The sequence below is a fragment of the Chiloscyllium plagiosum genome, unplaced genomic scaffold (assembly GCF_037043375.1).
Source record: "Chiloscyllium plagiosum isolate Xiang-an unplaced genomic scaffold, Cpla_swu_hap1 HiC_scaffold_21, whole genome shotgun sequence".
Taxonomy (NCBI): Eukaryota; Metazoa; Chordata; class Chondrichthyes; order Orectolobiformes; family Hemiscylliidae; genus Chiloscyllium; species Chiloscyllium plagiosum.
This window is the reverse complement of record NW_028270159.1, coordinates 56,402,533-56,417,489: the sequence shown is the minus strand read 5'-3', so window position 1 is coordinate 56,417,489 and position 14,957 is coordinate 56,402,533. Positions and strand designations below refer to the sequence as shown.

At 44.0% G+C, this 14,957-nt stretch overlaps 1 protein-coding gene across 5 annotated transcripts in view; it reads right to left on the bottom strand.

Annotated features, from left to right (window-relative positions):
- exd3 (exonuclease 3'-5' domain containing 3) overlaps nucleotides 1-14,957 on the bottom strand; it is a 451,102-nt gene that overhangs the window by 183,103 nt on the left and 253,042 nt on the right. For all 5 annotated transcript variants that reach the window (XM_087998598.1, XM_087998600.1, XM_087998602.1 and 2 more), the window contains one exon: nucleotides 12,044-12,175. In XM_087998598.1, coding sequence (XP_087854724.1) covers nucleotides 12,044-12,175 — 132 coding nt within the window. The remainder of the gene's footprint in view (nucleotides 1-12,043; nucleotides 12,176-14,957) is intronic.

Genomic DNA, 14,957 nt, shown 5'->3' with positions numbered 1-14,957 from the left:
CATAACTTTGATATACAGCAACAAACACGGGCCTAGTCAGAGGAGTCCACATTCTGCAAATGTTACACCTTCAAAACACTTTGACAGATTTCTTAAACCTGATTTCCCTTTCAGAATACTGTGTTACCACTGCTTCTCCATATTACGATTTCCCAAGTGTCAAGTTCCAACTATCAACAGTTAACAATCAGGTTAAATAGCCTCAAGTTCTGCTTAATCTTTCCAAATTCAGCATTACATTTACTACTTTCTAATCCACTGATGCCATTCTAGAACCTTGGGAATTTTGTAAGATCATACTTACTGCATTTGCCATCACTGTAGCTTTTATCATACTAATTCATGGATGTGGGCAGCACTGACTGGCCAGCATTTATCACACGCACCTCGTGGCTGCAAGCTGTCTTTTTGAAACACTGCAGTCCATTTGCTGACGGTAGATCACAATACTTTTAGGAAGAGAATGCCAGGAATTTGACTCAGTGACACTGAAGGAACTGTCATACATTTCCAAGTCAGAGTGAGGGTGGTTTGGAGGAGGACCTGCAGGCAGTGGTATTCCCATGTATTTGCTACTCCTGTCCTTCTAGATGGAAGTGATCATGGGTATGGAAGGTGCTAGCTAAGGAGTTTTGGTGAATTTCTACAGCGCGTTGTGTAGGTGGTATTGCATATCAGCAGAAGGGAGCATGAATAATTGTGAATATGATGCTAATCAAGTGGAATGTTTTTTAGCATGATGTTGTCCAGCTTCTGGAGTACTGTTGGAGTTGCACAGATTCAGGCAGTGGGCGGCACGGTGGCCCAGTGGTTAGCACTGCTGCCTCACAGCGCCTGTAGACCCGGGTTCAATTCCCGACTCAGGCGACTGACTGTGTGGAGTTTGCACATTCTCCCCGTGTCTGCGTGGGTTTCCTCCGGGTGCTCCGGTTTCCTCCCACAGTCCAAAAGATGTGCGGGTCAGGTGAATTGGCCATGCTAAATTGCCCGTAGTGTTAGGTTAAAGGGGTAAAGGTAGGGGTATGGGTGGGTTGCGCTTCGGCGGGTTGGTGTGGACTTGTTGGGCCGAAGGGCCTGTTTCCACACTGTAAGTAATCTAATATTTAATCACATTCCTGACTTGGGCCTTGTCATTGATGGACAGGCTGAGGAGAGTCAGAAGGTAAATTAGCAAATTAAAATGTTGGTCAATGGTGACCTCAGGACAATGGGAATTAAGTGACAGTAATGCCACTGAGTGACAAGGAGTGATAGTTAGATTCTCTCTTGGTCACTGCCTGACACTGGTGTGACATGAAAGTTACTGCAACCTGTCAGCCTAAACCTGGATATTGTCCAGGTCTTGTGGCATTTGATCATGGACTGCTTCATTGTCTGAGGAGTTTAAAAAATGGTGTTGAACATTCTGCAGTTATCAGCAAACATCCTAACTTCTGGCCACTGGGTGTTGGAGTGGAGTAAGATCATTAACAAAGCAGCTGAAGATAGTTGGGTCTGGGATACTATCCTGAGGAACTCCTGCAGAGATGCCCTGAAGCTGAGATGACTGACCTCTAACAAAGACAACCACATTACTTGCGCCAGGTACGACTGACAAGGGGAGAACGGGTGATTTCTGATTCCCATTGGCTCCAGTTTTGCTTGGGTTTCTTGATGTCAAGGACAATAACTCTCATTTCTTCTATTTTTCATGAGATTTGCTGGATTTAAAACCTATTACTTTCTCCAGTTTGTCCCTTTGTGACTATTTATTACTTTAAGTTCCTCACACTCAATATTCTCTTGCTGCGATTATTTTTGGCATAATTTATCTGACTTTCAGTGTGAACACAAATTGAAATAGTCAGCTTAGCACAGCTGTGTTTCCCGAACTCCCATTTTAACTTCTTGTCTCATGTTTACTTTCCTCACTTTTTCCTTTGTACATACAGGCTTCTGAAATACCGTATACTACTGAAAGCCAGTTTTATACTTCTTGCTTATTTACTTTAGAATTCTATTTTCTCCTTCTCCATTTTTGTGTTTTTTTTAAAACTCAGATTTACTACTGCTCCTGCTGTCATTCTAACCTTCATCTTTTAAGCCAATTTATTCATTATCTTTGGAATGATTTGTGATCCTCTGAACTGCTGGCCAATAACTGATAAACTTGCCAGTGGGAATTTTGAAACCTCAGTTAGTTTCTCCTAGATAGAATCATAGAATCCCTACAGTGTGGAAACAGGCCATTTGGCCCAACAAGTCCACACTGACCCTCCAAAGAGTAACCCACTCAGATCCATTCCCTGACCCTTTTACTCTACATTTCCCTTGACAAACGCACTTAACCTACATATGCCTGAACACTATGGACAATTTAGTATGGCCATTCACCTGACCTGGTCACCTGACCTGACCTGGACTGTGGGAGGAAACCGGAGCACCCGGAGGAAACCCACACAGACACATGGAGAATGTGCAAACTCCACGCAGACAGTTGCCAGAGGCTGGAATGGAACCCGGGTCCCCCCTGGTGCTGTGAAGCAACAGTGCTAACCACTGAGCCACTGTGTCACCCACTTAGCCACTGCGTCATCCAACGTGCCAACTCAGGTTGTTGAGACCTACAAACTAGGAATGGAAGCATCAGACACTGCCTGTGCACTCCAGTCCACCATACCTCACATGGAATTATCGGCCTGTAAAGCCAGGCAGGGGCAGTGTGATTCAGACAGGCTGTTCGAGAAGCTGTCTTTGTGAATAAAGCGCATCAAGACTGGTCTGGCTTTGTGCAGGTCTGGGAACAGTACTCAGGATCCCAGCAGCACGTCAAATTCAAGAATATTTCTGCAAACAGAATAAAGATCGCCGAATAACAGAATTAGTATGGTCCAGAAGGCCATTCAGCCCATCATGCCACCACCAGCTCTATCAGCTAGTGTCAATCTCCTATCTTTTCCCCAATGTACAGCATCTCTGTCCAAATAACCATCCAATGCTCTCTTTAATGCCTCAAACAACCCCGCCTCCACCAAAATTCCAGCCAGTGCATTCCATACCCTAACTGGCTGGACGGGTTTTTTCTTACATCACCATTGCTTAATTTTCAGATTACTTCAAATGAATGTCCTCTCGTTCATTTTTCTTTGATGAATGGGAACAGCTTCTCCCTATTTACTCTGTCCAGTATGCTCTTGATTTTGAGAACCTCTACTAAATCTTCACTCTGCCCTTTCCTTTCCAAGGAGGAGAGTCCCAATTCCCTCAATCCATCCTCAAACTGAGGTTCCTCATTCCTGGCACAATCTTTCTGCACTCGCAGATCTCCCAACCTTGAAGGTCCTGCTTTTGACATGAACCCTAACTTCTCAAAGCTCTCACAGCAGGGCCTCATTTCTTGTTTTTCTAATGTTATTGGTGCTCTCCTATTTCATCTAAAGCCAAGAGGGACATGGTAACCCTGATACCGGAGACCTGCACACACTTCCAATCACAGCTGCAGAGGACACTCTCTCTTAATACTTTGTCCCTCTTACCTTCTCCTACTTGAATGGCTTCCTACACCACAGCATCAGAATCAGTTTGGTCATCCACCCTACAGCATCTGGTTCCATCTTTACAGGCAGCAAAAAACCTTGGATCCATTGGAAAGGGACAAGATCTGTGGCTCAGCCAACACTGCATCTAAGGCCCCCTTACCTGCCTGACTCAAGAGTTAAACATGCTGTCCAACTAGATCGATATCACAACAGAACCTTACCCCACAATGTCTCACAATGCCTGCACCTCCAACTCCAGTTCAACATCAAAATGGATGTTCCCCGAGATGCAGCCACTTACTGCAGATCTGACTGCCTGGGGTCAGACGGTTTTCCACAATCTCCAACCATCCTTATACAACCCGGTCTAATTTACGTTAACTGCCAATTTATTTTAAAATATTATCTGAGCAATTTTACATTATGGTCAAATAGTAGCTACAAAAAGACACATCACAGGTGTTAAAATTCCCAACTTTTACAGTCCATTTACAACGCATTCCTTTCATGCTAACCTGTGTCAGCTGATTCAGCCTGTCTCAGTTGGTTAAAGGGCAGGAACCTGAGCCGGGAGAAAACATACCTCTAAACATCCTGTGCAACGTGGGCAGTGGGGACAGTGTCAAGCAGGGCTCTCGGCCAAAAGGGGGAAGGCTTGGCACCAGTGTGGGATGTAAAATACATGAGGCAGAGAGACAGACATGCAGAATCTCAGAATGAAGAAATACACAGCAGGAAGAGAGAGAGAGAGAGAGAAACAGAGAGAGAGAATGAGACAGGCTTACAGGGAGAAGTAGCACAACTTATTCCAGGATAGTTTTTGAATGCAAATGTAGTGACCATGGAGATGCAGTTGTGATATTCCACGTGCTTGCAGCCCAGGTGCTAACTGCATCAGAGATGTTCTCGTGGGGTAGAGACTTCAAAATCTTAATGTAAAATGAAATCTGTACATGATACTTTAATGAGACACAGACTTGTGGACCAAAGTCCTCAACGTGGCCTGACAAGTGCACAAATCATTACAAAAGCTCTGAGTTCAGGTCAACACTTCCGAATTCTGCTGAAGTAACAGAATGCTGAGATGCTGAGAGGGAGGGAGTGCAGTAAAACAGAATGGAACAGAGACTGCAAAAGAATGTGCATGCCTGCTCACCTTGTCCCGCAGTTTGTACAATGTGCCAGGGATAGGGCATCACAGTACTGAGGCAGGGTGCTTTAGGTGAACTTTCAGGGGCAGAAACTGTTTATACTCAAGTAGACTCTGTAACTCATCTGAAGGTATTTTGGATCTTTAGGGACTTGAAGATTAATGCTCAGTGAAATGATTTATTAATGGCACTGAGGAATGACAAGAGGGCAGGAAGGAGTTGAGTGGAGAGAAGTTGACATTATAGGTCAATTACCTTTGTCTGATATTGCTAGATCTTCCAAATATTGCCAGCATTTTTGGCTTTCATTTCAGATTACCAGAATTGCAACTCTAACTAAATGAACCAAACTCTGGTCACCTTAAGAGGTTAAAAACAATGACTGCAGATGCTGGAAACCAGATTCTGGATTAGTGGTGCTGGAAGAGCACAGCAGTTCAGGCAGCATCCGAGGACAGGCAAAATCGACGTTTCGGGCAAAAGCCCTTCATCCTGATGAAGGGCTTTTGCCCGAAACATCGATTTTGCCTGTCCTCGGATGCTGCCTGAACTGCTGTGCTCTTCCAGCACAACTAATCCAGAATCTGGTCACCTTAACCTTTATTAGCCATAGCAAAAAAAGTCATAATTCAAACCGCATCTCCTCGAAACAAAAGCATAATCCTAGCGACATGGTTAGCACTGCTGCCTCACAGTACCAGAGTCCCAGGTTCGATTCCAGCCTCGGGAGACTGTGTGGAGTTTGCACATTCTCCCTTTGTCTGCGTGGGTTTCTTCCGGATGCTCTGGTTTCCTCCCATAGTTCAAAGATGTGCAGGGTGGGTGAATTGGCCATGCTAAATTGCCCATAGTGCTAAGTGCATTAGTCAGAAGGAAATGGGTCTGAGTGGGTTACTCTTCATAGGGTCGGTGTGGACTGGTTGGGCCGAAGGGCCTGTTTCCACACTGTAGGCAATCTAATCTAATCTAGCACGTTAACCAGCATCAACTATCCCAGAGCTCCAGTCAGGATGTCACAACAGCAATGACACATCAAAAAGTATGATATTGGCTGTGAACAGCATGGGGCATCAGAGTATAAAAGACATTGTATTAATATAATTTCTCTCCTTTATCAGATTCACATAATTACAATTTTGGGTCCAGACTGTGCTCAGTCTTTCACTGGTTCAATGAATTCTAGCTAAAACCTATTTGCATGATTAGCATTCAAACAGCTTTCATGAGACAATACAATTGGGCAGCATAACAGAACCTAAATGTTTACTTTATTTTTCTTGCAATTATAAACTATTTCTCAACAACCTCATTTTTAAACTAGTGCAGATATACAGACAAAAACGGTCCATCAGCAATATAAGCATTCTTAACAATAAAAATAACATTCTCCACTGCCAATGAGAAACCAGGTTCCATACTACAGAAAATAACTTTGTAAAACTTGAACTGAACAAGTTGTTTCACTGGTGTGCAGCAGTTTCTTAGCAGTTTAAATATTCTTAAATATGAAACATTTTTGCTATAAACTGGCACACCTGTGATATGAACATCCCTTTTGGATATTCTCAATTTCATTCTGTGCCATGGTCAGTCAATGCCTAACCAGACAACTCAAGCTCAAACTCGCAGAAAGAATCACAGCAAGCAGAGGGCTGCTGGGCTTGAAAACTTGAACATAAAATCTGACAAACTGATTTAGCTTCATTGGCCCAGAATTGCACTGATAATCGGCACCGACAAGAACAAACTCCAACTCTCTTCAAGCACAGACCACTGAAGAAAGTGGGAGTTATCCTGATATAGTTTTTCGGGAAGGTTGTGATCTCCATAAGTTGGAAATTTAATGAAAAAAATATATGGCAGAAGGAATACAACTGTGAAAAGTTTCCAATCGTCAGTTGAAATTACTTCAGAGATTCCACGCACTGCTCCTAAACCCATACCTCACATTTCAGTCTGACACGCTGGTGAGTCTCTGTCTAAACCCACACAGCACCATGTCAAATTCACTGAAAATAATCGTCGTGGCCTGAGATTTTCTCACACAGTGACCTTCATGCTCCATTAGCTTTCTTAAGACACTAAATTCTTGGCAGGAAACTTGAAGGGCTGTGGGAACTAGGCTATGCTGCCTGGGCTGTTATGAGAACTAGGCCGGAGAGAAGCTCAACAGGGTGCAGTCAGTATGTGCAGCTTTCCGGATAGCACCAAGTTACCAGGTAACCAGTGCGTTGATTTTCTTTCTGCCAGGTCCCTACAGACACTGTCATTTAACACCAGCTGATGTCACTGGTCCCATTCCATCTCACCGTGGAACCCTGAACAAAGGAATCCTGAATGTACAATGTCCAAATTCTTCGTGCTGTTTGTGCAGGCTATCTTTCAGACTGAATTGCCAATCAGCAAACAGTAAGTGAAAGCAACAAAATTCATTATGGAAATTAATAATTAAATAATTGCACCCACTTTATTAATTTATTTAATCAAAGTACTGTTCCCTGGATGCTGCCTGACCTGCTGTGCTGTTCCAGCAATAAAGTTTCAACTTTAATCAAAGTACTGCCTGGTCAGGTGGAAGATACATTTTCACAACATTCAACATCAAGTGAACATGAAGCTGAAAACATGAAGGTGCTGGGCACAGTGAACCCAACAGGCACTCACAGGCTGCATTTTCCTGGGCCTATGGCTTGAAGTTGAGACAGGGAAGAGCTGGGTCCCAAATCCACTGCCGTAGTCTGGAAATTTTCCAGGGTGGTGGGGCGGACAGTGTGTTCAGTGATTAAGATGGACTGCACAATCGACAAAAATGGTAAGCCAACATTGTTAAGGGTCAAAAAATGTGGCACTGGAAAAGTGCAGCCGGTCAGGCAGCATCCAAGAAACAGGAAAGTCAATGTTTTAAGCATAAGCTGCTCGTCAGAAATATAAGAGCTTATGCTTGAAACACTGACTCTCCTGCTCCTCGGATGCTGCCTGACCGACTGTGCTTTTCGAGCGGCACACTTTTTGACTCTGATCGCCAGCATCTGCATTCCTCACTTTCTCCCAACACTGTTAAGGCCCCATTTAAGCGGAATTGCCAGCAGCACCCCACCCACCATATATGGACGTCACAACTGAGGCACTCTGCCTGCAGCAGCTGGAGACTCATACTCCAGTGATGGAGTCCTGGGCAGGGAGTTGCACATAATGTGAACAATGGATTGGATCAGTTATCCCTCCATTCGGAAAGACCCAACAGCTTCAAGTCTGGGCGGCACGGTGGCACAGTGGTTAGCACTGCTGCCTCACAGCGCCTGAGACCCGGGTTCAATTCCCGCCTCAGGCGACTGACTGTGTGGAGTTTGCACGTTCTCCCCGTGTCTGCGTGGGTTTCCTCCGGGTGCTCCGGTTTCCTCCCACAGTCCAAAAGATGTGCAGGGTCAGGTGAATTGGCCATGCTAAATTGCCCGTAGTGTTAGATAAGGGGTAAATGTAGGGGTATGGGTGGGTTTCGCTTCGGCGGGTCGGTGTGGACTTGTTGGGCCGAAGGGCCTGTTTCCACACTGTAATGTAATCTAATCTAATCTAAAAGTCTCATTGTTATGGACTGGGCCAGACACCCTCAAAATGTTTTAAGAATGTAGCCTAGACCCGACCTTTCTCTTATTTAAAAGATAGATGTGAAGTGGATATTCCAGGTGTGTTGCAGCTGGTCAAACCGCTCAGCTTTAAGCAAAACAGAACTTATTTAAGCACTACAGTTGAAACACAAACAAAAGAAAATGAAATTCAGAATAACTTAACTACTGGAAAACTTAACCAACCCGATATAGCAATTTAACTATGGAACTATTCCAATCCAGTAACATCCCAAAGACACACCCTTAGCAAAAAGGCAAATTGAAACACAGATTCTTACAGGCAAGAGGAAACAATATTCAAAGAGAGAGTCAGTCAAGAAACATTGGCTGAAGCTGCGGCCTTCCCTGGATTCCAGCATCTATGACTGCCACAGCTAAAACCAAACTAGAAAAAACCTGAACTGGGAGAGCTGGCCACTCCCTCACCGTTGTTAAACTAGGCTCTTTCTAGACCCCTCAGCACATTTGCCTTTACAACTTCTCTTAAAGAAACCCAAGGACAAACAAACCTTGTTAAAGTGATTGCATCGTCACATCATGATGTTTGAAAAGGAACCTTGCATCCAAGCTCCTGAAGTGGTCCCCTCAAGCAGGGACCCTTGCAATCTCTGACGTGTGTTAGTAACACCAACCTGTTGTGGTGAGGCCACTGAGGTTGAATAGTCAGGCTTCTAACTGCAGCTGGCAGCCTGGGCTGCTCAGCCATGATCCTCAATATGGTGGTGAATGGATAGACTGCCAATTAGGAGACTGCATCAAGGAAAGGGGGAGGAGGACGGAAGGGGGAGGGAAGACTGCATGGTTCCTTTAAATGGTACAGTAAAGTGCTTTTCTAAGATTAGACATTTATACAGAAAAACCTGGCTGGCCAGAGCTGCAGATTACAGACAGTTCTGAAATTAAAACATGGACCAATTGGCTGCTTGATTGGAAATTTTAAGCTTGTTTTGATGGTTTGGCAATTAGCTTGAATCAACCAATTAATTTAACCCAAGCACACAGAAATTGAAAGCCAAGTGATTTAAAATTTGATGGCTCTGACAACCTCAGACCAATGCTAATGTATGAAAACTGATATGTCACCCAAAGTACATAAAGAGAGGGTTTTTAAAGATCGGGGTGGGAGCGAACAGCCATCTGAGAAATAAACATCTAACTCTCACAAAAAGTCTCTAAGCTGTCTAAGACAGCACCATCTATCCATAAAAGGTACCACAGCACTTCTAGCTAAAAGTCCTCACAGAAGAATTCACTGAGAAAATATCCCTGACAGCAGGATCAGCGAAGAAAGGCACATATGGCTGCAGAGACAGTGGAGAAGGCACAGCATGTTGGAAGACACGTTCTGTGTAGACTTAGAGAGATAAGGTTTTAATCTATTTTTTTCTTATTACTTGGGTTTATATAAATACGACTTGTGTTTATTGGAAAAGCACACCAATAGAATTTTGTTCAGTCCGAGAATAGTTAGGGTTAAATCAATATATTGTTACTAATTGCTTATAAAGTGAATATCAGAGCTTTTTTTTATTTAACCACTCTTTTTAACAGATTATAGAGGTGAGACGAGTTTCTCTATGTGTTTTAGCCGTTCTCCTTTATGACACTACTCCCACTAATTCCTATGTTTCTATGTAACCTTCACTGACCGCTACAGTCAGTATCTGACAGCGTGGAAAAGGGCATTCAGCCCACATGCCTCTGCCTTTGAAAAAAACAAAGCCATTTAATCCCACTTGCTTATTCTTTTTCTATATTTCTGGATAGCTTTCCCCAAAAAGTATTAATCCAATTTCCTTCAACTGGTACTTTGGAATCTGCTTCCAGGTACTTGTCAAGCAGTAAATTTACAATGACAGCTCACAGAATTCCCCTCTTCTCCACTCTGATTCTGTCTCCTTACATCTCCATCTCCATTTCCTGGCTGCCAACTCCTGTACCACTTGAAATAGTTCAGTTCAAAAACTGATTTCTCCCATCCACAACACTTCATAAATTCTGAACACTATTTCTCCCTTAACCTTCCTTTCCTACTCTACAAAGGACAGCCTCAAGCAACTCTTGACTCTTTGTGTAACTGAAGCCCATCATCTCCAACATCAGTCTATATGGGGCTGTTGGAGCCCTGGGTGATCTTCACTAGCATCAGTATTAGTCACTATTCCATAAGCTGCAGTGTCTCCTCTATCAAATCAACTTTGATCAGCTCAAACAGACAGCTTTATCGTAGAAGTCAGTTTCAAGGAGGAATAGAAGAAATGGTAATAGGACAGATTTGATTAGATGAGATTTCTTGCAGAATGGAAACAGACCCTTTATACCAACTAGTCCACATCGACCCTCAGAACAGTAAACCCCCCCCCAGACCCATTCCCCTATATTTACCCCTGACTAATGCACCTAACACTACGGGCAATTTAGCATGTCCAATTCAACTGACCAGCACATCTTTGGGCTGTGGGAGGAAACCAGAGCCCCCAGAGGAAACACACGCAGACATGGGGAGAATATGCAAACTTCACACAGACGGTCGCCTGAGGTGCGAATCGAACCTGGCGCTGTGAGGCAGCAGCTAACACCGAGCCACCGTGCCGCCCCCAAATCAGATCAGAAACATCTGGAGTCTAGGAACAGTCACCTTCATTCTAAGTTAGACACAACAATTAATGGTGAATTTGTCAGTTCAAGACCATGGCATTGTGGAAAGTTATTGCAAAGACTGGGTAAAATATGATTTGCTTATTACACTCCATCGTTGGAGAATTATTAATGCCATAGCAAAGGATTCAAGGAATATCTGCAGTTGACAGAAACTTTAGCCAAGAAATTAGATTATTCCAATCTAATTCAGGAGCTCACTATAACCTGCAACCCAAAACTCTCTACACCAGAACCTTACTTCCATTGAGAAGCAGGCAGCTACAAACTGTCTCACTGTCATTACCATAACTAGTGCTTTCTCACATGGACAGCCTCTGGGAGTAACAACATTAGCATAACAGCATACTAGAAGAGCAATTTCCCATCAACAAATTATCAACTACAACAACTTAACATAACACCAAACCAGTTCAAAACACATCAAGAGGAACACTGCATATTGTAAACATTTTTTTCCTCATTCACGGAATGTGGGTGTCCCTAGCTGGATGAGTGTTTATTGCCCGTTCTTAAGTGCCTCAGAAAGTGGTAGTGAGCTGCTTTTTAGAATACAGCCACATGATTAGCTCAGCCATTTCAGAGAACAATATCAAAAATGTTTCCCTTGCGAACAGCATGTGAATCTTATTCAGCCAATGACCTTGCCCCCAGCCTCACATTGTGCACAGATTAAGAGAGATAGGCTGAATTACCACATTTGGCTAAACTGGTTTGATCACTCAGTACATGAATGTGCAAGCAGAATTCACCAGCAGTCTGTTTCTGTACAAAGCACCATCAACAAAAGCAAATGTGAATGGTCTCTGTACAACATGAACTTAGAAACTGAGACCAATATAAAACTCAAGGTTACTTGACCTTTTGCTCAGGATACAGTGAGTCTGTGTAAGAAATACCAGTTACTGGGTTTGGATACAAGATGATTCTTTCTTTTACTTAAGGCCCTAGTCTTAGTTAAAGTATAGTTCGGTCAGAAACATTCTATTCAAAAACAATTTGGGTTTATATGCTCATAGAAACATTCACCAGTGTATAAGACAGCACTATCCAACCACTTCCCTAACCCACACCAAGCATTCTTCCCTACCTGACAGCGGCTGAAGATGTCTGTTGGAGTGATTTGCACGTTGAAATGTTTCAGCACAGTAATTGCCTGGTCCTTGGCTTTCTCTGAGCAATTCAGAGAGAGGCAGCGGCCTTCAGCCACCTGTGAACGCAACTGAAGAGAAGGTAAGAACATCAGTAATTGTCCAAGACCTTACAAAAGCTGCAGCCAGAACCTCACTCCTCCTTTCCCTTTCACAAATTATCCTTCTCTACAGGCTCTGACTCAGCTTTCACTGGGTTTGAAGAAACCTGGACCCCCCATTCTTCAAGTGCAAATAAAGACAGGACTCTCTCATGCATACAACAGACTCCAGGAAACAAACCCAAAACAGCATCTCCGCACAAATCCAACCAAGCCAAATACATCCAGGTCCGTTTTATGCCTTAGTGAATTCCTGCAGTATATCTTGCAGATTAGTACACACTGCTGCTACTGAGCATCAGTAGCGGAGGGAGTAGATGTTTGTGATGTGGTGTAAATCAAGCTTCATTCTGGATGCTGTCAAGCTTGACTGTCACTGGAGCTGCACTCAGCCAGGCAAGTGGGGAGTATATCATTACACTCCTGACTTATAGAGTCATACAGCACAAAACTCATCAATGCCAGCCAGATTCCAAACTAAACTAGACCCAGTTGCCTGCATTTGACCCATATCCCTCTAAACTTTTCCCATTCATATAACTGTCCATATGTCTTTTAAAGGTGTAACTGTATATGCATCTACCACTTCCTCTGGTGGTTCACTGTACAAATGCTCCACACATTGTGTGAAAAAGTTACTCTTCAGGTCCCTTTTAAAGCTTTCCCCTCTCACCTCAAAATTATGTCATCTAGGTTTGAATGCCCCCCCACCCTCTGGAAATTAACTTTGCTATTCACCTCATCTATACCCCTCTTGAATTCAGCTTTGGGGAGTCAAAGGGGAGATACTCACTGCAATATTCCTAGCCTCTGACCTGCTCCGATAGTCACTGTGTATATCATAGAACTCCTACAGTGTGGAAACAGGCCATTTGGCCCAACAAATCCACACCGACTCTCCAAAGAGTAACCCACCCAGACCTATTCCCCAATCCTTTTACTCTACATCAACCCCTGACTAATGCACCCAAACCACACATCCTTGAACACTATAGGCAATTTAGCATGGCCAATTCACCCAACCTGCACATCTTTGGACTGTGGGAGGAAATTGAGGAAACCCACGCAGTCACAGGGAGAATGTGAAAGCTCCACACAGACAGTTGCCGAGGTTGGAATCAAACCCAGGTCCCTGGTGCTGTGAGGCAGCAGTGCTAACCACTGGCCCTTCTGGTTTCTGATCAATGGTAACCGTAAGGATATTTGACAGTGGCAGATTCAATGATGATAACACTGCTGAATTTTAAGGGGTGGTCATTTAGATTAGATTAGATTCCCTACAGTGTGAAAGTAGGCTATTTGGCCCAACAAGTCCAAACCAACCCTCTGGAGAGTAACCCACCCAGACCCATTCCACTACCCTATATTTACCCCTGACTAATGCACCTAACACTATGGGCAACTTATCATGGTCAATTCACCTGACCTGTACAGCTTTGGACTGTGGGAGGAAACCAGAACACCTGAAGGAAACCCACGCAGACACAGGGAGAATGTGCAAACTCCACACAGACAGTCAGCCGAGACGGGAATCGAACCCGGGTCCCTGGCGCTGTGAGGCAGCAGTGCTAACCACTGAGCCACCATGCTGTCCCTTAGAATGCCTTGTATTGGAGATGGTCATTGTTTGGCATTTTTGTGGGGCAAATGTTATTTGCCATCAACTCAAACCTGGATATTGTCTGGACCTTGTTGCATTTGAATCTGTGAGGAGAAAGTGAGGTCTGCAGATGCTGGAGATCAGAGCTGGAAATGTGTTGCTGGAAAAGCGCAGCAGGTCAGGCAGCATCCAGGGAACAGGAGAATCGACGTTTTGGGCATAAGCCCGGGCACCTGAAGAAGGGCTTATGCCCGAAACGTCGATTCTCCTGTTCCCTGGATGCTGCCTGACCTGCTGCGCTTTTCCAGCAACACATTTCCAGCTGAATTTGAATCTGGACTGCTTCAATATCTGAGGAGTTGCAAATTGTGCTGAACGTTGTGCAATCATCGGTGAACATCCCCACTTCTGACCTATCTAATGTAGGTCACTGATGAAGCGCCTGAAGATTGTTGAGTCTAGGAATACTATCCTCAGGAACTCCTGCAGAGATGCCATCCAGTGCTCTCAAGCAGTACCTGCTCAGCAATAACCTGCTCATGGACATTCCACTCCTGACCTCACTACAGCCTTGGTTCAAACATGGATGGAAGAGCTGAATTCCAGAAGTGAGGCTAGAACAACAGCCTTTGAGATCAAGGCTTCATTCAATCAAGTGTGGCATCAAGGAGCCTGACCAAAACTGGAATCAATGGGTATCAGGAGTAAACTCCTTGCTAATTGAAATCATAGCTGGCACATAGGAATATGTCTGTGGTTGTTGGAGCTCTGTCATCTCAGCTACAGGATGTCTCTGCAGGAGTTCCTCAGAATACTGTCCTAGGCCCAACTATCTTCAGCTACTTCAGCAATAATCCTTTACAAAGGTCAGAATTTGGGAAGTTCACTGATAATTTCACAACGTTCAGCACAATTCGCAACTCCTCAGAAACTGAAGCAGTCCACATTCAAACGCAATAAGATCTGGTCAATTTTCAGGCTTGGGACGATACATGGCAAATAATATTTGTGCCACACAAATGCTCTCAATAACCATCTGCAGTACAGGCAATTCTTCTATAATGAGATGGTTGCACACTTGTGCGGCTCTGCGCTATATAAAAATCATGCAATAGATATAGCACTTAAAGTGATGGCAAAGCAATGCGTTGT